The sequence below is a fragment of the Pelophylax lessonae genome, assembly GCF_965119305.1.
Source record: "Pelophylax lessonae genome assembly, chromosome: 9".
Classification (NCBI taxonomy): domain Eukaryota; kingdom Metazoa; phylum Chordata; class Amphibia; order Anura; family Ranidae; genus Pelophylax; species Pelophylax lessonae.
The window spans coordinates 266,309,969-266,333,547 of NC_138776.1; the positions used below are offsets into that span (position 1 = coordinate 266,309,969).

At 45.1% G+C, this 23,579-nt stretch overlaps 2 protein-coding genes across 2 annotated transcripts in view; both read right to left on the reverse strand.

Annotated features, from left to right (window-relative positions):
• LOC309564447 (uncharacterized protein) overlaps positions 1–23,579 on the reverse strand; it is a 714,240-nt gene that overhangs the window by 64,116 nt on the left and 626,545 nt on the right. The window contains 2 exon segments of the mRNA XM_082269077.1: positions 18,057–18,106; positions 18,108–19,153. Coding sequence (XP_082125203.1) covers positions 18,057–18,106; positions 18,108–19,153 — 1,096 coding nt within the window.
• On the reverse strand, positions 575–12,292 carry LOC309562940 (gastrula zinc finger protein XlCGF53.1-like). Its single transcript, XM_082267268.1, has 2 exons — positions 12,168–12,292; positions 575–833 (listed from the first exon to the last, which is right to left on the reverse strand). Exons 1-2 carry the CDS (start codon positions 12,261–12,263, stop codon positions 603–605), a joined length of 327 nt encoding a protein of 108 aa, XP_082123394.1. The 5' UTR covers positions 12,264–12,292; the 3' UTR covers positions 575–602.

A 23,579-nucleotide genomic window follows, 5' to 3' on the forward strand; every position in this document is an offset into this window, starting at 1 on the left:
TCGGTGTGGTACCAAGCACAATGGCACCGTACCAACAGGATGGAGCTACACTCTGCAGAACGTTGATTGGTCTATCATCTCCTATCACCACGCCTATCAAGTGACGTCTATAACTACTTTCCGGCTACACCACGCCCATCATGTAAGAGTACTGTTGGCGGTGGAAACGCAAGCCTGATCCAGGAGTACCGTTCCGAACCGTACTGAACTGTCCCGAACTGAACCATACCGCTCAGTGGAAACGAGGCATAACTGGTACACGTGCCTGGTTGGCCAATGCTTTAAAAAAATACCGATGGGGCTCCTTCTTCTCTGTTTCATTTGTTATTTGGGAGGAGGCAACGAGCCTCCAGTTCTAACAACACCAAAATAGCTTCATAGTTATCTCCTTTACAATAAAGTCTCCTCTCTATGTGTTTATCAGATGATGGGGGATCTAGGTGGAGCCTCCATACTGCTCTCTCCTTTACAATAAAGTCTCCTCTTACCCGGTGATGTGAGGGGCGGCTGATTCTCCATCATGATGTCCTTGTAGAGGTCCTTGTGTCCTTCTAAATACTCCCACTCCTCCATGGAGAAATAGACAGTGACATCCTGACACCTTATAGGAACCTGACACACACAATGATACAGTCACCATCCAGACACATCCCTTGTCTGTTACTGGATAATGTCCCAGAATTCCCAGCACCGCTCACCTCTCCTGTCAGCAGCTCCATCATCTTCTTGGTGACTTCTAGAATCTTCTGCATGTTGTATCTCTCAGGTTTTAGGGAGTCACATGGATGCACTGTGATGGTCATATAATCACCTGACTTCATAGGAGGAAATCTCTGTATTGGAGAACCAATAGGAATATCATGTTAGAATCCCAGAATCTTCCTCACCTCTCCGGTCAGGTCTGTGTTTTATTAATAGAGATAAGAGTTATGTCATGTGACCTCCCAGAATCCTCCTCACCTCTCCAGTCAGCAGGTAGATGATCTCCAGGGTGAGGTTTGGTATCTTCTCAGTCACGTAGCTCCGGTCCTCCTCCATCCTCATTGGTTCCGTCATTTGATCTATACAGGTCTCCCTGTAGACGGATAACTTTGGGAAATGAAGGCAAGAATTATTTGGATGGTGTTGGTCACACAAAAATAGGATGCGGATGTGAGGTGGTGGGGGGGGGGGGGGTGTTGTACATTTAAGGACTGCTGGGAAAACATTTAGTTTGGACTGTTTAATGGTATTACATTTTTGGGACTCTCTTAACCTGCTGGATCATAAATTATCTTTTCTCTGTTGGGTTTGCTTTATTTCTGAACTGGCTTTGATTCGTTTTAGATCTGAAGATAAGGAACGATAAATGCGATCCTTCATCTGTCTTCGTGTTTTGCTCTGAGGCAGACCTGTGAGGTCAATGTAGGGTCATCATGACGTCCAGGAAGGGGAACCTCCTCGTTTGTTTTGCCAGCTAATCAAGAAAATTGCCAGAACTCTGACTGCAAGGCTCTCCACTACCCACTAAGGAGCCCTTAAATTCCATCACCTATCCATAACTCCTCACAGACCCCTCAGCTCCTCTACATCCCGCAGAACCCTCAGTATTTTCCTTCCTCTTACCCCAATGATGAAACATATTCTTCATGGCAGGCTGGGGAATGTTTTCTTCCTGACCAGTAATGTAAGGGGCTCTATGCTCCATATTCCTGACCCCGACACTCCATCATTGTGTTGGCTGCATATTATAATGATTGCCCATTGGCTGCCTGTGTAGTGTAATAATTGCCGTTTGTAGGCCATATATGGTCATTGTCTTATCTATTTATTGTCAGTGCTGTTTGTTTAGAGGAACATATTACTAGATTTTATGTCCGAAATTAAGGAATTGTTCTGGCCCTGTAAGTGGAGGAATGTTCTGACCCTGAAGGAGTCAATCTAGGTTTCCACACTATATATGTGTGTATCATCATCTGCTGGAGATAAAAGACATCACAGTGACTATGGAGGAAGAGGACGGACATGAAGGGGGGGGGGGGTTACTGGGTGTAAATAGAAAAAATATCTTATTATCTCCTCTGTTGCCACTTCGAGCAATGTCTCCTCTCTGCTTCCTCCCACCTCACCTCTGACCCGGAATTTCCTGTCTGTTCCTGACATCACTTCCTGTCTTCCATGGAGACTTCCTGTCTGGCTAGAGGTGAGCTCACCATTTTGTGGAGCTCAGAGGAACTGCAGCCCAGAGAAACGTCTCGTAGTGAGAACACGGCCTTGTGCTGTGTGTGTATGTACTGTATATCCTTATAGATGGGGTCATCTTCACTCCCACCAAGGGGGAGAGAAATATATTACTGCCTAGTCCATTCTTTCTCAGCCAGGGTTCCTCCAAAGGTTTCCAGGGTTTTGGGTAATGAATGTAGTGGGTGCTGATCTTCCACCCCATCCAGTTTCCCCTCTTCGCCAGCCAGTCGCCGCTGCCTCAGGTGAGTACACACAGGCAGCTGAGCTGACAGGGAGAATCTAACACAGCAGTAGCTGTGAGGGATTTTCTCCCCCTCCCTCTACTCCAGCTGCCATGCTGGCGTGGGCGGCAGAGCATGGTCACCACAGCCGCTCTGCACCTTCCCCTGCTTCCTCATTGGAAGGGGGAAAGGGATCAATGGAGAGGAGCACCATGAGACATGTAGTCTCAAAGATGAGTGACCCCATTGTGTAGGATATGGGCCATGGACTGACACACATGAGGCAGCCAAGGGGAAAGTTCTTATAAAGGCCCAGTCGAAGTGCTGGTAGAGATGCTGGGTTCTAGAGCCCTTCGCCTGCTGAAGTGCAGGTAGAGATGCTGGGCCATAGAGACCTTCTCCTGCCGTTGGTGCCCTGACACCCTGTCAGAGAACCTCTCATAAGAGAGCTGGATCTGCTGCCCACACTCTACAGACTAACACAATGGCGTATAGAAATTTGCGAGCGCTACGGTGCATGCACGAATGCACATCCGTGGCGAAGATTCGTGAGCATGCGCGTACGCCTAGGCGCACACAAAACGTGATGATTATTGGCGCCCAGTGCCCTATTTAAACCAGACTGCTCCAGCAATTAGTTTGCTGGATGATCTTCAGCTTCCCTGTTAGTTCTTGTTCCTGTTTACTTGGATTACCCGTTAACGACCCGGCTTGCCTCACCTATCTTGTCTCTCTCCTCCTGGCTCTGACCACCGGCTTATTTACCTACTCTGCTCCAGTCTGCTGTTCCTGTGTATGACCCCTGGCTTGCCCCTTCGGACTTCTCTACTGCCTGATAAACTGTGTTTGACCCCTTGACCTGACCTTGAGCTCACTCCTGTCTCACTCCTGGCTACCTTCTCCGCACCCTCTCAAGGAGGCCTGCATTGCAGTACGCATTACGTGTCTACTACCACAGCAGTCATCTCATCACCGGAGCCTGTCACAGCTGGCGACCCCTGTTCCTTTGGGCACAGAACTCCCTGTCCCCACCTCCAGGGGTGCCTTGCAGTTAGCCACAAGGGAAGCCCTCTGAGCACCTCGACCTCTGATCAGGTACTTGATACACCCAGGCATCCCTCCATACGTGCATTTGCCTGGTTTGTCAACGTAAGCTGCCACAGCTCCTATGTTTGCATGGCACCCCCAGCGTCCCTCCAGACAGGCCTGGGCCGGATGCTAAACTCTATGGGGCCGCAAGTGGCTGAACACCCCTGATGTGGTGCAAGAGCATGCCTGATTGGATACAGAGTGAATGAATAGATAGGTGGGCCCTCCTATTCCATAGTTTTGGTAAATCCAAAGGAAATATGACCAACATTCATCATGCCTTAGCCAATGCGTGTCACGTTTTTTTTTTTTTTAACCACTTATGAACCGCCTGCCGGCATTGAACTGCGGATGAGGGGCCCGTAAAGAGTATACTGGTACTTCATTGCCTGTTTTCAGGTGTAGGGCGTGCACATGCGGGAGACTGTCAGCAGGTCATGGCTGGGACCTGCTGATCGGCTGTGTCCAATCACAGCCCAGAGCCCTGTGTTGGACAATCAACACAAAGCTCTGAACAAACAGGGAGGAATGATCTCCCTGTTTCTTATCCATGCAAAGCAGGGATAAGAAGCAAAGAGATCTTTAATAAAAAAGCAGCACACATTAACACTTGCTAGGCACACAGATAACCTTTTGATCACCCCTAGATATTAACCCCTCCCCAGCCAGTGTCATTAGTACAGTGACAGTGCATATTATTATCACTGATCACTGTATTAGTGTCAATGGTGATGTCAGTGTCAGCTACTCCTCTAGTGTCGGTTAGCGTCAGATTGTCCTCCACACTATCACAGTCCCACTATAACCCCTTCCCAGCCAGTGTCATTAGTACAGTCACAGTGCATATTATTAGCACTAATCACTGTATTGGTATCAATGGTGATGTCAGTGTCAGTTACTCCCCCAGTGTCAGTTAGCGTCAGATTGGCCGCCGCCACACTATCACAGTCCCACTATAAGTCCCTGATCACCGCAATTACTAGTATATAAATAAATAAATGAATTAATAAAGAGTCCAGTATATATACTTTTTATTGTAGACACTCTAATCACACAAACCAATTAATATACGCATATTGAAATTTCTTTTCTTTTTTTACCAAAGACATGTAACAGAATACATTTTGTCAAAATTTATGAAGAAATTCGATTTTGTTTTTTTTTTCCTAGAAATTCAGTTTTTTTTTTTTGCACTTATACATTTTTTATTAAGGGTTTGAGATAAGCCTGTACAACAAATGTATACATTATAATCATGTAATTTAACAATGTAGGAAAAAGTAGGGTTCTTACATCATTTTTAATATAAATATATAGCAATCACAATCTCTTATCTCAATTTATCTGCAGTACCCTACTTCTATTCCTATACAGCCAACTTGTCTTCATGATAAAGCTACACATAGTACAGTCTCTTCCCACCCCAATTTTCCTTTTTTTATACCTACATAAAAAAACCCTCAAAATCCCCCAAAAAAACTAAAAAAAAAAAAAAACAGAGGGGAAGGAAAGAGAGGAAAGGGGAAAAAAAAGAAAAAGGAGGGGGGAAGGATATTGATCCCTTCCATTTTCTGGCGGGCAAATGTTACCTCTACCCAAAGAAAAATACTCAACGCTTACATCATACTTCCATTCAATTTTTCAATCTAGTAGTGCTATACCTTCTCTTGATAAGATAAATAGATTCCATGCTCCCCACGTCTCTATATATTTTTCCCTCTTATTTTGAGCTGTCATTACTAAATCCTCCATTTTGTTTATTTCCTCTATTTTCCGAACCCAACCTGCTATTGTTGGAGATGTTTGTTTTTTCCAGTTAAGGGGTATACAAAGTCTGGCCGTATTTGCAAGATGACATATTACTGATTCTCTATATTTCCTCATTGATGAGTTATTTAGTTGTAGAAGAAAAAAAAAGCCGGATCTTCCGGAATCTCAACTTCTGTAAACTTTTGCATGATCACTCTAACCTTTTTCCAAAAGTCCGTCAATTTGGGGCAAGACCAAAAAAATATGGATTAACGTGCCCTCTTCTACCGAGCAGCGCCAGCATCGATCGGAGTTATTAATCGTGATTTTGTGTAATTTATATGGAGTGTAATACTACCTTGTCAATATTTAAAAATTTGTTTCTTGATATTTTGTACATATAGAGGATTTATGGACAAGGTTGATCATACGCTGATGCTGCTCCGGTGAGAAGGCACGAGACAACTCCCTCTCCCATTTGTCAATATAAGATAATTGATATTGCCTTTCAGGTGTATTTATCAGATCATATATTTTGGATATCACGTGATAAATATTTCCTGTATCTGAGCAGTATCTTTCAAAGGTTGTCAATCGACGATTTTAATTCTGAGGGTTAGCAATTGAGCGAAGAATAATTTGATTTTTAAACATTTTTTATTAGGTATGTTTTATAACAGAAAGTATTGTTTTTTGTTAGGTCTTTTTTCGTTTAAATAACAAAATATAACAAACCCAGTACTGATCAAATATCACCAGAAGGCACTCAGGGCAGGAATACGGCTTCTCCCCTGTGTGAGTTATTTTATGCTCATTGAGTCTGGACTTAAAACTAAAACACTTCCCGCACTCAGAAAGCTTTATTTGTGTGAAAAATATTATATACTTTTTTTTTGGGGTACAGTGTTGCATGACCGCGCAATCACCAGTTAAAGTAGCGCAGTACTGAATAGCAAAAAAAATGTCCGGGTCATGAAGGGGGTTAAAACCTTCCAGAGATGAAATCATGAAGGGTGTTAAAACCTTCCAGAGATGAAGTGGTTAAACAGACCTGTAAGTGTTTGTGAAATCTTCCCGCACAAAATGTACTCAGCCAATGAAAGGTAAGGACTCAATTTTTATTTTTCTCCTGCTATCAATGGCCAACACGGGACAACACTTCATCCATGTCTTTGGTGATCGCTGATCTCCTTATGAAGTGTTTCTTACATGATGAAGATCAGCCATGGAGTATATCTGAGGTGTATATCAGGGTGTGCTTCTTCCCCACATGTCCACCAACATTCATATAGAAGATATTTCCCACGCTCAAGGCACTAATACACCTCGAGGGTTGTGTGGGACCCCTGATGTACAGGAAAGCAGGACTTCCGTGAGAAACAATTCCCTCACTCAGGACAGGAATATGGCTTCTCCCACCTGTGAGATCTCTGATGTTGGTAAAGATTGGACTTATCTGAAAAACATTTCCTGCACTCAGGACAGGAATACGGCTTCTCCCCCGTGTGCACTCTCTGATGAATGTAAAGATTGGACTTCTGTGAAAAAAATTCCCACACTCAGGACAGGATTATGGCTTCTCACCAGTGTGCAATTTCTGATGTGTGGAAAGATGTGGCTTATATGAAAAGCATTTCCCGCACTCAGGACAGGAATACGGCTTCTCCCCCGTGTGAGATCTCTGATGTGTGGAAAGATGGGATTTCTGTGTAAAACATTTTCCACACTCAGGACAGGAATATGGCTTCTCACCAGTGTGCAATTTCAGATGTGTGGAAACAATTGACTTATCTGAAAAGCATTTCCCACACTCAGGACAGGAATAGGGCTTCTCCCCCGTGTGGGATCTCTGATGTAAGGAAAGATGTGACTTCCTTGAAAAGCATTTCCCGCACTCATTACAGGAATACGGCTTCTCCCCCGTGTGCAATCTCTGATGTTTGGAAAGATTGGACTTCTGTGTAAAACATTTCCCACACTCAGGACAGGAATACGGCTTCTCCCCCGTGTGCGATCTCTGATGTGTGTAAAGATCTGGCTTCCTTGAAAAGCATTTCCCGCACTCAGGACAGGAATACGGCTTCTCCCCCGTGTGCAATCTCTGATGTGTGTAAAGATTTGACTTCTTCGAAAAGCATTTCCCGCACCCAGGACAGGAATACGACTTCTCTCCTGTGTGCGATCTCTGATGAATGTAAAGAATTGACTTCCTTGAAAAGCATTTCCAGCACTGAGGACAGGAATATGGCTTCTCCCCCGTGTGCAATCTCTGATGTTTGATAAGACTGGATTTCACTGAAAAACATTTCCCGCACTCAGGACAGGAATACGGCTTCTCTCCCGTGTGCGATCTCTGATGTATGCTAAGTATGGATTTCACTGAAAAACATTTCCCGCACTCAGGACAGGAATATGGCTTCTCCACCATGTGCAATCTCTGATGTGTGATAAGACTGGATTTCACTGAAAAACATTTTCCACACTCAGGACAGGAATAAGGCTTCTCTCCCGTGTGCGATCTCTGATGTATGCTAAGTTTGGATTTCACTGAAAAACATTTCCCGCACTCAGGACAGGAATACGGCGTCTCTCCTTTGTGAGTTCTTTTATGCTCATTGAGTCTGGATTTAAAACTGAAACACTTCCCGTACTCAGAACAGGAAACCCTCTTATCTGTTGGATGGACGGCACCATCCCTCACAGTCTGAGGCTCCTCAGGATAACAGGAATACGATGGTCCGGCACCGTCCCTCACAGTCTGAGGTTCCTCAGGATAAGAGGAATACGATGGTCGGGCACCGTCCCTCACAGTCTGAGGTTCCTCAGGATAAGAGGAATACGATGGTCCGGCACTGTCCCTCACAGTCTGAGGTTCCTCAGGATAAGAGGAATACGATGGTCCGGCACCGTCCCTCACAGTCTGAGGCTCCTCGGGATAAGAGGAATACGATGGTCCATCTACACTGTGTGGTGCCGCATGGACATTTGAGGTAGTCGGGTTTTCTCCTGGACTATACTGTGTGATGTCCTCATCTTCTACTTTACAGTCTGGAGACAAAGTGAGACAATCCTCTGAGGTTTTCCTCATCTCCCGTCCATGTACTAAAATAGAAATACAAAGATTATTACTAGACATCAGCAGATTGGTTCCCCTAAACCAGGACTCCGCCCACATGAGGCAGCTTTGTCTCTGAGGATCTTACAATTCCCCCCTCAAGGTAACCAGTAAATGGGTCCTCTGATCTCCTACCAGTTCATTTCTTTATTCATGGACCTTAGTCAGAGAGTGAGGAAACAACGAGAACTGTCTTTTAAAGGAGTGACAGTGATGAGGGGATTATAGGACGAGTGTCCCCTCCCCCTCTATCACTCATTGCCATCTTTCCAACACAAGAAGTCCCGCACTTCCTTATTAAGTCTATCATTTAGTTAAAAAATAACAGCGGGGCTGAGCCCCACCAGAGGTTAGAGAGTGAGGATTGGGGAAGAACAACCAAGATGAAGACTGGACTAATCCTGAAGACCACCATCATTGGGTTACTGACTCCTCCCTCATTATCACTTTCTGCTCAGTGAGCAGTATGGGTGGAGGAATGTATTTAGTGTTAATGACCCACCTGTGCTGGTCTCTGTAGGAGTGTCCTCCTCTATGAATGTCCTCGTTATTTCATCCTCCTCCATAGACTGCTGTTCATCCCTCACATACCTCTCTTCTTCTTCTTCTTCTGCTTTACTTCAACTTTAGAATCTCTCAGGTTTCCACTTTGACTAAATCTATATCTATGTAATGGCAGCCCTCAAATTTTCCATTCGCCTGCTCGCATTTTGTGAGTGGAAAATTATTTAGGGCGAGGAGTGTGGGGCTGCTCCAGGGAAGAGAGGAGAGGAGAGGAGAGGAAGAGGAAAGCCGGCCAGCCGACTGACTGGATAATGACAGAGCGCGGATCATCCCGCTGTAACAGCTTTAATTGTAATTGCCAGGCGCTCGCCGACACACACAGTCCCGCCTCCTAGCCCGGCTCATTTGATAGACAGAACACCTGGCCAACCAATCTATTAAATGAGCCGGGCTAGGAGGCGGGACTATGTGTGTTGGCAAGCACCCGGCAATTACAATTAAAGCTGTTACAGCGGGATGATCCGCACTCTGTCATTATCCGGCCAGCTTTCCTCTTCCTCTCTCTCTCTTCCCCTGCACTGGTCAGTGCATTGTCGAGCGCAGATAAAGCTGCATTCTTGGGCACAGGTGAAGCTGCGTTAATGGGCATAGGTGAAGCTGCATTGTCGAGCACAGATAAAGCTGCATTGATGGGCACAGATAAGGCTGCATTGATGGGCACAGATAAAGTTGCGTTAACAGGCTCAGGTAAAGCTGTTGACACACTGACGTACCGCGAGTACTACAGATTGATAATTTGTATATTATGGAGGTTCTATACCTGTATGGTCACCTTTGTAGAACACTAACATGTTATGGTTCGGTTCGGTACGGTACACAATTTTTGCCGTTTCCATTTTCAAAATTTTTGAATGGTACCCTAATTCCGAACCGTACCGCACCACATTTTTGGAACCCTTTCGTTGGGGTACCAAGCACAATGGCACCGTACCAACAGGGTGGAGCTACACTCTGCAGAACGTTGATTGGTCTATCATCGCCTATCACCACGCCTATCAAGTGACTTAGATCACTACTTTCCGGCTACACCACGCCTATCATGTAAGAGTACTGGTGGCAGTGGAAACACAAGCCTGATCAAGATGTACCGTTCCGAACCATACTGAACTGTCCCGAACCGCTCAGTGGAAACGAGGCATAACTGGTACAGTACCTGGTTGGCCAATGCCTTCGAAATCATGATGGGGCTCCTTCTTTTTCTGTTTCATTTTGGTATTTGGGAGGAGGCAACGAGCCTCCAGTTCTATCAACACCAAACTAGCTTCATGATTATCTCCTTTACAATAAAGTCTCCTCTCTATGTGTTTATCAGATGATGGGGGGGTCTAGGTGGACCCTCCCTACAGCTCTCTCCTTTACAATAAAGTCTCCTCTTACTCGGTGATGTGAGGGGCGGCTGATTCTCCATCATGACGTCCTTGTAGAGATCCTTGTGTCCTTCTAAATACTCCCAATCCTCCATGGAGAAAAAGACAGCGACAGCCTGACACCTTACAGGAACCTGACACACACAATGATACAGTCACCATCCAGACACATCCCTTGTCTGTTACTGGATAATGTCCCAGAATTCCCAGCACCGCTCACCTCTCCTGTCAGCAGCTCCATCATCTTCTTGGTGACTTCTAGAATCTTCTGCATGTTGTGTCTTGTAGGGATCAGCGATGGAGGTGGGGGGATAGTGATGGGATTCTGGATTCTCGAGGATCTTGTGGTCATATTATGAGATCTCCTTCTCGTGTCATTTTCAGTAGATTTCTTCATGACTCCCGTACAGTTCTGTGTTATACAAAGATAAATATCACTCTTCCATCATCCCTCACCTCTATGGTCAGCTCTGTATTGACTCTCCAAGGATTGGCCAAAATGTGCCCAATTCAGCAAAGGACAGACATCTCCATACAATGATATGATTAAAATGTAGCCAGATTTATAGCCCCTTCTAGAAGTCATATAATGCAGTCACCAATGCTTTACTGACTGACCAGTAAATGTTACCCATGGATTATATCTTTCCTCTTCATCACACTCACCTCTCCAGTCAGCAGGCTGAGGATCTCCAGGGTGAGGTTCAATATCGTCTCATTCCGGGGAAATTCCTTCCCTACAATCTCCACAAAACTCAAAGTCTGCTGATTCTCCATCATGACGTCCTTGTAGAGATCCTTGTGTCCTTCTAAATACTCCCACTCCTCCATGGAGAAATAGACAGTGACATCCTGACACCTTATAGGAACCTGACACACACAATGATACAGTCACCATCCAGACACATCCCTTGTCTGTTACTGGATAATGTCCCAGAATTCCCAGCACCGCTTACCTCTCCTGTCAGCAGCTCCATCGTCTTCTTGGTGACTTCTAGAATCTTCTCCATGTTGTGTCTCTCAAGTTTTAGGAAGTCACATGGAAGCACTGTGATGGTCATATGATCACCGGACTTCAGAAAAGGAAATCTCTGTATTGGAGAACCAATAGGAATATCATGTAAGATTCCCAGAATCCTCCTCACCTCTCCGGTGTTCCGTGTAAAAAACATACCCATAAAAATTCCATACCCTCGTCACTTCCGGTGCACCTACGTCAGCACCTACGTCTGTGAACAGCTGAGGAGATTACTAGTGCGCATGCTCGGAGGGTATGGAATGTGTGTTATAACGTTACACCGCATCTGCTGTTGCGGCGGTTACATTAAAACATCTCCGCTGCAACATGAATCATCCCCGCTCCTACCCCTGTCACTTCCCTGATCTTGGCTACTAAATGTAAAAGCGGATCACGGAGCCGAGATCTCCGTTATTTAGATTTCATACACCCGCCGCCGCTTTTACATTAAGTAGCCAAGATCAGGGAAGTGACAGGGGTAGGAGCGGGGATGATTCATGTTGCAGCGGAGATGTTTTAATGTAAGAGCTGAGGCGGTGTAACGTTACACACACTACCGTGCAAATTCCGTACCCTCCGAGCATGCGCACTGCTACGCTGCTCAACTGTTCCATTACGTTTCTGACAGGAAGTGACGTGGGTATGGAATTTCCACGGGGTATGCTTTTCTCACGTTACACCGGTCAGGTCTGTGTTTTATTAATAGAGATAAGAGTGATGTCATGTGACCTCCCAGAATCCTCCTCACCTCTCCGGTCAGGTCTGTGTTTTATGAATATAGATAAAATTGATGTCATGTGACCTCCCAGAATCCTCCTCACCTCTCCAGTCAGCAGGTAGATGATCTCCAGGGTGAGGTTTAGTATCTTCTCAGTCACGTGACTCCGGTCCTCCTCCATCCTCATTGGTTCCGTCATTTGATCTATACAGGTCTCGTTGTAGACGGATAACTTTGGGAAATGAAAGCAAGAATTATTTGGATGGTGTTGTACATTTAAGGACTGTTGGGAAAACATTTAGTTTGGACTGTTTAATGTTATTACATATTTGGGACTCTCTTGACCTGCTGGATCATAAATTATCTTTTCTCTGTTGGGTTTGCTTTATTTCTGAACTGGCTTTGATTCGTTTTAGATCTGAAGATAAGGAACGATAAATACGATCCTTCTGTCTTCGTCTTTTGCTCTGAGGCAGAGCTGTGAGGTCAATTTAGGGTCATCATGATGTCCAGGAAGGGGAACCTCCTCGTTTGTTTGCCAGTTAATCAGGAAAATTGCCAGAACTCTGACTGCAAGGCTCTCCACTACCCACTAAGGAGCCCTTAAAATCCATCACCTATCCATTACTCCTCTCAGACCCGTCAGCTCCTCTATGTCCCGCAGAACCCTCAGTATTTTCCTTCCTTTTACCCCAATGATGAAAAATATTCTTCATGGCAGGCCGGGGAATGTTTTCTTCCTGACCAGCAATGTAAGGGGCTCTATGCTCCATACTCCTGACCCCGACACTCCATCATTGTGTTGGCTGCATATTGTAATGATTGCCCATTGGCTGCCTGTGTAGTGTAATAATTGCCGTTTGTAGGCCATGTATGGTCAGGATGGTCATTGTCTTCTCTATTTATTGTCAGTGCTGTTTGTTTAGAGGAACATATTACTAGATTTTATGTCCGAAATTAAGGAATTGTTCTGGCCCTGTAAGTGGAGGAATGTTCTGACCCTGAAGGAGTCAATCTAGGTTTCCACACCATATATGTGTGTATCATCATCTGCTGGAGATAAAAGACGTCACAGTGACTATGGAGTAAGAGGACGGACATGAAGGGGGGGGGGGGGGTTACTGGGTGTAAATATAAAAAAATATCTTATTACCTCCTCTGTTGCCACTTCGAGCAATGTCTCCTCTCTACTTCCTCCCACCTTACCTCTGACCCAGAATTTCCTGTCTGTGCCTGACATCACTTCCTGTCTTCCATAAAGACTTCCTGTCTGGCTAGAGGTGAGCTCACCATCTTGTGGAGCTCAGAGGAACTGCAGCCCAGAGAAACGTCTCGTAGTGAGAACACGGCCTTGTGCTGTGTGTGTATGTACCGTATATCCTTATAGATGGGGTCATCTTCACTCCAACCAAGGGGGAGAGAAATATTTTACTGCCTAGTCCAGCCTTTCTCAGCCAGGGTTCCTCCAAAGGTTTCTAGGGTTTTGGGTAATGAATGTAGTGGGTGCTGATCTTCCACCCCATCCAGTTTCCCCTCTTAGCCAGCCAGTCGCCGCTGCCTCAGGTGAGTACACACAGGCAGCTGAGCTGATAGGGAGAATCTAACACAGCAGTAGCTGTGAGGGATTTTCTCCCCCTCCCTCTACTCCAGCTGCCATGCTGGCGTGGGCGGCAGAGCAAGGTCACCACAGCCGCTCTGCACCTTCCCCTGCTTCCTCATTGGCAGGGGGAAAGGGATCAATGGAGAGGAGCACCATGAGACATGTAGTCTCAAAGATGAGTGACCCCATTGTGTAGGATATGGGCCATGGACTGACACACATGAGGCAGCCAAGGGGAAAGTTCTTATAAAGGCCCAGGTGAAGTGCTGGTAGAGATGCTGGGTTCTAGAGCCCTTCGCCTGCTGAAGTGCAGGTAGAGATGCTGGGCCATAGAGACCTTCTCCTGCCGTTGGTGCCCTGACACCCTGTCAGAGAACCTCTCATAAGAGAGCTGGATCTGCTGCCCACACTCTACAGACTAACACAATGGCGTATAGAAATTTGCGAGCGCTACGGTGCATGCGCGAATGCACATCCGTGGCGAAGATTCGTGAGCATGCGCGTACGCCTAGGCGCACACAAAACGTGATGATTATTGGCGCCCAGTGCCCTATTTAAACCAGACTGCTCCAGCCATTAGTTGCTGGATGATCTTCAGCTTCCCTGTGAGTTCTTGTTCCTGTTTACTTGGATTACCCGTTAACGACCCGGCTTGCCTCACCTATCTTGTCTCTCTCCTCCTGGCTCTGACCACCGGCTTATTTACCTACTCTGCTCCAGTCTGCTGTTCCTGTGTATGACCCCTGGCTTGCCCCTTCGGACTTCTCTACTGCCTGATAAACTGTGTTTGACCCCTTGACCTGACCTTGAGCTCGCTCCTGTCTCACTCCTGGCTACATTCTCCGCACCCTCTCAAGGAGGCCTGCATTGCAGTACGCATTACGTGTCTACTACCACAGCAGTCATCTCATCACCGGAGCCTGTCACAGCTGGCGACCCCTGTTCCTTTGGGCACAGAACTCCCTGTCCCCACCTCCAGGGGTGCCTTGCAGTTAGCCACAAGGGAAGCCCTCTGAGCACCTCGACCTCTGATCAGGTACTTGATACACCCAGGCATCCCTCCATACGTGCATTTGCCTGGTTTGTCAACGTAAGCTGCCACAGCTCCTATGTTTGCATGGCACCCCCAGCGTCCCTCCAGACAGGCCTGGGCCGGATGCTAAACTATATGGGGCCGCAAGTGGCTGAACACCCCTGATGTGGTGCAAGAGCATGCCTGATTGGATACAGAGTGAATGAATAGATAGGTGGGCCCTCCTATTCCATAGTTTTGGTAAATCCAAAGGAAATATGACCAACATTCATCATGCCTTAGCCAATGCGTGTCACGTTTTTTTTTTTTTTTAACCACTTATGAACCGCCTGCCGGCATTGAACTGCGGATGAGCGGCCCGTAAAGAGTATACTGGTACTTCATTGCCTGTTTTCAGGTGTAGGGCGTGCACATGCGGGAGTCTGTCAGCAGGTCATGGCTGGGACCTGCTGATCGGCTGTGTCCAATCACAGCCCAGAGCCCTGTGTTGGACAATCAACACAAAGCTCTGAACAAACAGGGAGGAATGATCTCCCTGTTTCTTATCCATGCAAAGCAGGGATAAGAAGCAAAGAGATCTTTAATAAAAAAGCAGCACACATTAACACTTGCTAGGCACACAGATAACCTTTTGATCACCCCTAGATATTAACCCCTCCCCAGCCAGTGTCATTAGTACAGTGACAGTGCATATTATTATCACTGATCACTGTATTAGTGTCAATGGTGATGTCAGTGTCAGCTACTCCTCTAGTGTCGGTTAGCGTCAGATTGTCCTCCACACTATCACAGTCCCACTATAACCCCTTCCCAGCCAGTGTCATTAGTACAGTCACAGTGCATATTATTAGCACTAATCACTGTATTGGTATCAATGGTGATGTCAGTGTCAGTTAGCGTCAGATTGGCCGCCGCCACACTATCACAGTCCCACTATAAGTCCCTGATCACCGCCATTACTAGTATATAAATAAATAAATGAATTAATAAAGAGTCCAGTATATATACTTTTTATTGTAGACACTCTAATCACACAAACCAATTAATATACGCATATTGAAATTTCTTTTCTTTTTTTACCAAAGACATGTAACAGAATACATTTTGTCAAAATTTATGAAGAAATTCGATTTTGTTTTTTTTTTCCTAGAAATTCAGTTTTTTTTTTTTTGCACTTATACATTTTTTATTAAGGGTTTGAGATAAGTCTGTACAACAAATGTATACATTATAATCATGTAATTTAACAATGTAGGAAAAAGTAGGGTTCTTACATCATTTTTAATATAAATATATAGCAATCACAATCTCTTATCTCAATTTATCTGCAGTACCCTACTTCTATTCCTATACAGCCAACTTGTCTTCATGATAAAGCTACACATAGTACAGTCTCTTGCCACCCCAATTTTCCTTTTTTTATACCTACATAAAAAACCCTCAAAATCCCCCAAAAAAACTAAAAAAAAAAAAAAAACAGAGGGGAAGGAAAGAGAGGAAAGGGGAAAAAAAAAAAGAAAAAGGAGGGGGGAAGGATATTGATCCCTTCCATTTTCTGGCGGGCAAATGTTACCTCTACCCAAAGAAAAATACTCAATGCTTACATCATACTTCCATTCAATTTTTCAATCTAGTAGTGCTATACCTTCTCTCGATAAGATAAATAGATTCCATACTCCCCACGTCTCTATATATTTTTCCCTCTTATTTTGATCTGTCATTACTAAATCCTCCATTTTGTTTATTTCCTCTATTTTCCGAACCCAACCTGCTATTGTTGGAGATGTTTGTTTTTTCCAGTTAAGGGGTATACAAAGTCTGGCCGCATTTGCAAGATGACATATTACCGATACTCTATATTTCCTCATTGATGAGTTATTTAGTTGTAGAAGAAAAAAAAAGCCGGATCTTCCGGAATCTCAACTTCTGTAAACTTTTGCATGATCACTCTAACCTTTTTCCAAAAGTCCGTCAATTTGGGGCAAGACCAAAAAGATATGGATTAACGTGCCCTCTTCTACCGAGCAGCGCCAGCATCGATCCGAGTTATTAATCGTGATTTTTTGTAATTTATATGGAGTGTAATACCACCTTGTCAATATTTTAAAATTTGTTTCTTGATATTTAGTACATATAGAGGATTTATGGACAAGATTGATCATACGCTGACGCTGCTCCGGTGAGAAGGCACGAGACAACTCCCTTTCCCATTTGTCAAAATAAGATAATTGATATTGCCTTTCAGGTGTATTTATCAGATCATATATTTTGGATATCACGTGATAAATATTTCCTGTATCTGAGCAGTATCTTTCAAAGGTTGTCAATTGACGATTATAATTCTGAGGATTAGGGATTGAGCGAAGAATAATTTGATTTTTAAACATTTTTTATTAGATATGTTTTATAACAGAAAGTATTGTTTTTTTGTTTTTTGTTAGGTCTTTTTTCGTTTAAATAACAAAATATAACAAACCCAGTACTGATCAAATATCACCAGAAGGCACTCAGGGCAGGAATACGGCTTCTCCCCTGTGTGAGTTCTTTTATGCTCATTGAGTCTGGATTTAAAACTAAAACACTTCCCGCACTCAGAAAGCTTTATTTGTGTGAAAAATATTATATACTTTTTTTTTGGGGTACAGTGTTGCATGACCGCGCAATCACCAGTTAAAGTAGCGCAGTACTGAATAGCAAAAAAAAGTCCGGGTCATGAAGGGGGTTAAAACCTTCCAGAGATGAAATCATGAAGGGGGTTAAAACCTTCCAGAGATGAAGTAGTTAAACAGACCTGTAAGTGTTTGTGAAATCTTCCCGCACAAAATGTACTCAGCCAATGAAAGGTAAGGACTCCATTTTTATTTTTCTCCTGCTATCAATGGCCAACACGGGCCAACACTTCATCCATGTCTTTGGTGATCTCTGATCTCCTTATGAAGTGTTTCTTACATGATGAAGATCAGCCATGGAGTATATATGAGGTGTATATCAGGGTGTGCTTCTTCCCCACATGTCCACCAACATTCATATAGAAGACATTTCCCGCGCTCAAGGCACTAATAAACCTCGAGGGTTGTGTGGGACCCCTGATGTACAGGAAGACAGGACTTCCGTGAGGAACAATTCCCTCACTCAGGACAGGAATATGGCTTCTCCCACCTGTGAGATCTCTGATGTTGGTATAGATTGGACTTATCTGAAAAACATTTCCTGCACTCAGGACAGGAATACGGCTTCCCCCCCGTGTGCACTCTCTGATGAATGTAAAGATTGGACTTCTGTGAAAAAAATTCCCACACTCAGGACAGGATTATGGCTTCTCACCAGTGTGCAATTTCTGATGTGTGGAAAGATGTGGCTTATATGAAAAGCATTTCCCGCACTCAGGACAGGAATACGGCTTCTCCCCCCGTGTGAGATCTCTGATGTGTGGAAAGATGGGATTTCTGTGTAAAACATTTTCCACACTCAGGACAGGAATATGGCTTCTCACCAGTATGCAATTTCAGATGTGTGGAAACAACTGACTTATCTGAAAAGCATTTCCCACACTCAGGACAGGAATACGGCTTCTCCCCCGTGTGGGATCTCCGATGTAAGGAAAGATGTGACTTCCTTGAAAAGCATTTCCCGCACTCAGGACAGGAATACGGCTTCTCCCCCGTGTGCAATCTCTGATGTTTGGAAAGATTGGACTTCTGTGTAAAACATTTCCCACACTCAGGACAGGAATACGGCTTCTCCCCCGTGTGCGATCTTTGATGTGTGTAAAGATCTGGCTTCCTTGAAAAGCATTTCCCGCACTCAGGACAGGAATACGGCTTCTCTCCCGTGTGCGATCTCTGATGTGTGTAAAGATCTGGCTTCCTTGAAAAGCATTTCCCGCACTCAGGACAGGAATACGGCTTCTCTCCCGTATGTGATCTCTGATGATTGTAAAGCTGTGACTTGTCTGAAAAACATTTCCCACACTCAGGACAGGAATACGGCTTCTCCCCCGTGTGCAATCTCTGATGTGTGTAAAGATTTGACTTCTTCGAAAAGCATTTCCCGCACCCAGGACAGGAATACGACTTCTCTCCTGTGTGCGATCTCTGATGAATGTAAAGAAGTGACTTCCTTGAAAAGCATTTCCAGCACTCAGGACAGGAATATGGCTTCTCCCCCGTGTGCAATCTTTGATGTCTGATAAGACTGGATTTCACTGAAAAACATTTCCCACACTCAGGACAGGAATACGGCTTCTCTCCCGTGTGCGATCTCTGATGTATGCTAAGTATGGATTTCACTGAAAAACATTTCCCGCACTCAGGACAGGAATATGGTTTCTCCACCATGTGCAATCTCTGATGTGTGATAAGACTGGATTTCACTGAAAAACATTTTCCACACTCAGGACAGGAATACGGCTTCTCTCCCGTGTGCGATCTCTGATGTATGCCAAGTTTGGATTTCACTGAAAAACATTTCCCGCACTCAGGACAGGAATACGGCGTCTCTCCTTTGTGAGTTATTTTATGCTCATTGAGTCTGGATTTAAAACTGAAACACTTCCCGTACTCAGAACAGGAAACCCTCTTATCTGTTGGATGGACGGCACCATCCCTCACAGTCTGAGGCTCCTCAGGATAAGAGGAATACGATGGTCCGGCACCGTCCCTCACAGTCTGAGGTTCTTCAGGATAAGAGGAATACGATGGTCCGGCACTGTCCCTCACAGTCTGAGGTTCCTCAGGATAAGAGGAATACGATGGTCCGGCACTGTCCCTCACAGTCTGAGGTTCCTCAGGATAAGAGGAATACGATCGTCCGGCACCGTCCCTCACAGTCTGAGGCTCCTCGGGATAAGAGAAATACGATGGTCCATCTACAATGTGTGGTGCCGCATGGAGATTTGAGGTAGTCGGGTTTTCTCCTGGACTATACTGTGTGATGTCCTCATCTTCTACTTTACAGTCTGGAGACAAAGTGAGACAATCCTCTGAGGTTTTCCTCATCTCCCGTCCATGTACTAAAATAGAAATACAAAGATTATCACGAGAGATCAGCAGATTGGTTCCTTCCCCTAAACCAGGACTCCGCCCACATGAGGCAGCTTTGTCTCTGAGGATCTTACAATTCCCCCTCAAGGTAACTAGTAAATGGGTCCTCTGAATCTCCTACCAGTTCATTTCTTTATTCATGGACCTTAGTCAGAGAGTGAGGAAACCACGAGAACTGTCTTTTATAGGAGTGACAGTGATGAGGGGATTATAGGACGAGTGTCCCCTCCCCCTCTATCACTCATTGCCATCTTCCCAACACAAAGAAGTTCTGCACTTCCTTATTAAATCTATCATTTAGTTATAAATAACAGCGGGCTGAGCCCCACCAGAGGTCAGAGAGTGAGGATGGGGGAGGAACAACTAAGATGAAGACTGGACTGATCCTGAAGACCACCATCATTGGGTTACTGACTCCTCCCTCATTATCACTTTCTGCTCAGTGAGCAGTATGGGTGGAGGAATGTATTTAGTGTTAATGACCCACCTGTGCTGATCTCTGTAGGAGTGTCCTCCTCTATAAATGTTCCCGGTATTCCATCCTCCTCCATAGACTGCTGATCACCCCTCACATACCTCTCTACTTCTTCTGCTTTATTTCAACTTTAGAATCTCTCAGGTTTCCACTTTGACTAAATCTATATCTATGTAAAGGCAGCCCTCAAATTTTCCACTCGCCTGCTCGCATTTTGTGAGTGGAAAATTATTTAAGGCAAGGAGTGTGGGGCTGCTCCGGGAGCCGCTCAGGGGAAGAGAGGAGAGGAAGACTGGATAATGACAGAGCGTGGATCATCCCACTGTAACAGCTTTAATTGTAAGTGATGGGCGCTCGCCGACACACACAGTCCCGCCTCCCAGCCCGGCTCATTTGATAGACAGAACACCTGGCCAACCATTCTATCAAATGAGCCGGGCTAGGAGGCGGGACTATGTGTGTCGGCGAGCGCCCGGCAGTTACAATTAAAGCTGTTACAGCGGGATGATCCGCGCTCTGTCATTATCCGGCCAGCTTTCCTCTTCCTCTCTCTCTCTTCCCCTGCACTGGTCAGTGCATTGTCGAGCGCAGATAAAGCTGCATTGATGGGCACAGATAAAGCTCCACTGATGGGCACAGGTGAAGCTGCGTTGTCGAGCACAGATAAAGCTGCATTGACGGGCACAGGTGAAGCTGCATTGACGGGCACAGGTGAAGCTGCATTGACGGGCACAGGTGAAGCTGCATTGACGGACACAGGTGAAGCAGCATTGACGGGCACGGATGAAACTGCACTGAGGGGTACGGGTGAGGTTGCATTCACATGCACGGGTGAGGCTGCATTGATGGGAATGGATGAGGCTGCATTGATGGGCATGGGTGAGACTGCATTGATGGGCATGGGTGAGACTGCATTGATGGGCACTGATGGGCACTGTTGAATTTTTACCGATGGGCACTGTTGAGGCTGCACTGATAAGCTTTATTGATGATGCTGCACTGATGGTCACTGATAGGCTGCATTGATGGGCACTGATGAGGCTGCACTGATGGTCACTGATAGGCTGCATTGATGGGCACTGATGAGGCTGCACTGATGGGCACTGAAAATGTTATTAATATTTATTTTTGTAACTTCTGCATTAATGCAAAAACATTTAACAGTGTAATTTTATGAGATAATTTATGAGGGCGTGTTTAGGGGCGGAATTAGGGGGCGGGGCAGGGTAGGAGTTGGGAGGGGCAACTGGTGGCGAGTAACCCTTAAGTCCTGGCTAATAGCTCAGGACTTGATATATTGAGCCCTGTAAAGGTCTAACTGGGGCGTTTACCAACCCCCCATATTGTTCACTCTCAGTCTGCTGGCACTTAGATTATTGTCCCGTGGGCTGAAAAATCTTATGTTTCTACCTTAAAAATCCAATAGAGCATTCTCTATATTTCCTGGCTGTTTGATACATTAGGGATGTCCTCCATCAAATTTAGATAACACCCATGACTAAATATATTGTTTCTATGTGTTTATCAGATAATGGGGGATCTAGGTGGACCCTCCGTACTGCTCTCTCCTTTACAATAAAGTCTCCTCTTACCCGGTGATGTGAGGGGCGGCTGATTCTCCATCATGACGTCCTTGTAGAGATCCTTGTGTTCAAGTTCCTCCATCATACCATACTCCTCATCCTCTCTCTTATATTCTTCTTTAACAACAATATTATAATCTCTAAAGTTTTCACTCTAAATATATAATAAAATATTTATTATAACAAAGATGTTTGCATACAAATCACATCTACCAATACAGTAATTATTAATCATCTACCTGATGAGGGTGGGGGATGGTGTGATCTTCCTGTGTGGAATCCCAGGAATACAGAGGACGGGGACATCTCTCTGGTGGGTGCCCATTACTGGATCCATCTGTAGGAAACACACACACTGACTGAATACATTGTTTCTATGTGTTTATCAGATGATGGGGGATCTAGGTGGAGCCTCCGTACTGCTCTCTCCTTTACAATAAAGTCTCCTCTTACCCGGTGATGTGAGGGGCGGCTGATTCTCCATCATGACGTCCTTGTAGAGATCCTTGTGTCCTTCTAAATACTCCCACTCCTCCATGGAGAAATAGACAGTAACATCCTGACACCTTATAGGAACCTGACACACACAATGATACAGTCACCATCCAGACACATCCCTTGTCTGTTACTGGATAATGTCCCAGAATTCCCAGCACCGCTCACCTCTCCTGTCAGCAGCTCCATCATCTTCTTGGTGACTTCTAGAATTTTCTCCATGTTGTGTCTCTCAGGTTTTAGGGAGTCACATGGAGGCACTGTGATGGTCATATGATCACCTGACTTCAGAAGAGGAAATCTCTGTGTTGGAGAACCAATAGGAATATCATGTTAGTATCCCAGAATCCTCCTCACCTCTCCGGTCAGGTCCATCTTTTATTAATAGAGATAAGAGTGATGTCATGTGACCTCCCAGAATCCTCCTCACCTCTCCGGTCAGGTCCATCTTTTATTAATAGAGATAAGGGTGATGTCATGTGACCTCCCAGAATCCTCCTTTCCTCTCCGGTCAGGTCTGTGTTTTATTATTAGAGATAAAAGTGATGTCATGTGACCTCCCAGAATCCTCCTCACCTCTGTGGTCAGATCTGTGTTTTATTAACCGGTTGCCGACTGCCTAACGACGATTTACGTCGGCAGTCAGCCCCTCACAGGCAAAAACAACAAAAATGACAAAAATATTTCCCTTAGTTAGTAAACACAATAACTTTTGTGCAATCCAATCAAAATACGCTTTTTGCTATTTTTTTTTACCAAAAATATGTAGCATAAAACAAATTGGCCTAAAATGTTAAAAAAACGAAATTTTTGTAAAATCTTACCGTAAAATTCCTTTCTCTGGGTCCTCCGACAGTCGCCGCCCACTCATACAGTCTTCACCAATAGGTATTGACTTCCTCTCCACAGGAGTAACTAGGCACAAGACTTGTTAAAAACAAAGAATTTTTGCATAGACACACCCATTGGGGCTGTCCCACTGGTCCAATACCCCCCTGCAATCAGCCATCCCAACTCAGTTTGGTAGCAAGCAGTTAAATGTATGAGAACCCCAATAGAGGGGCGGGGGCGGCGACTGTCGGAGGACTCAGAGAAAGGAATTTTACGGTAAGATTTTACAAAAATTCAGTTTTCTCTTACGTCCTCCGACAGTCGCCGCCCACTCATACAGTCTTCACCAATGGGATGTCCCAAAGCAGTGTAGACATGAGGGGTGGGCAACGCAACCATCAGAAAGTCAACGCAGTACCCACAACAGAGAAAGGAACCTTATTATTATTATTATAC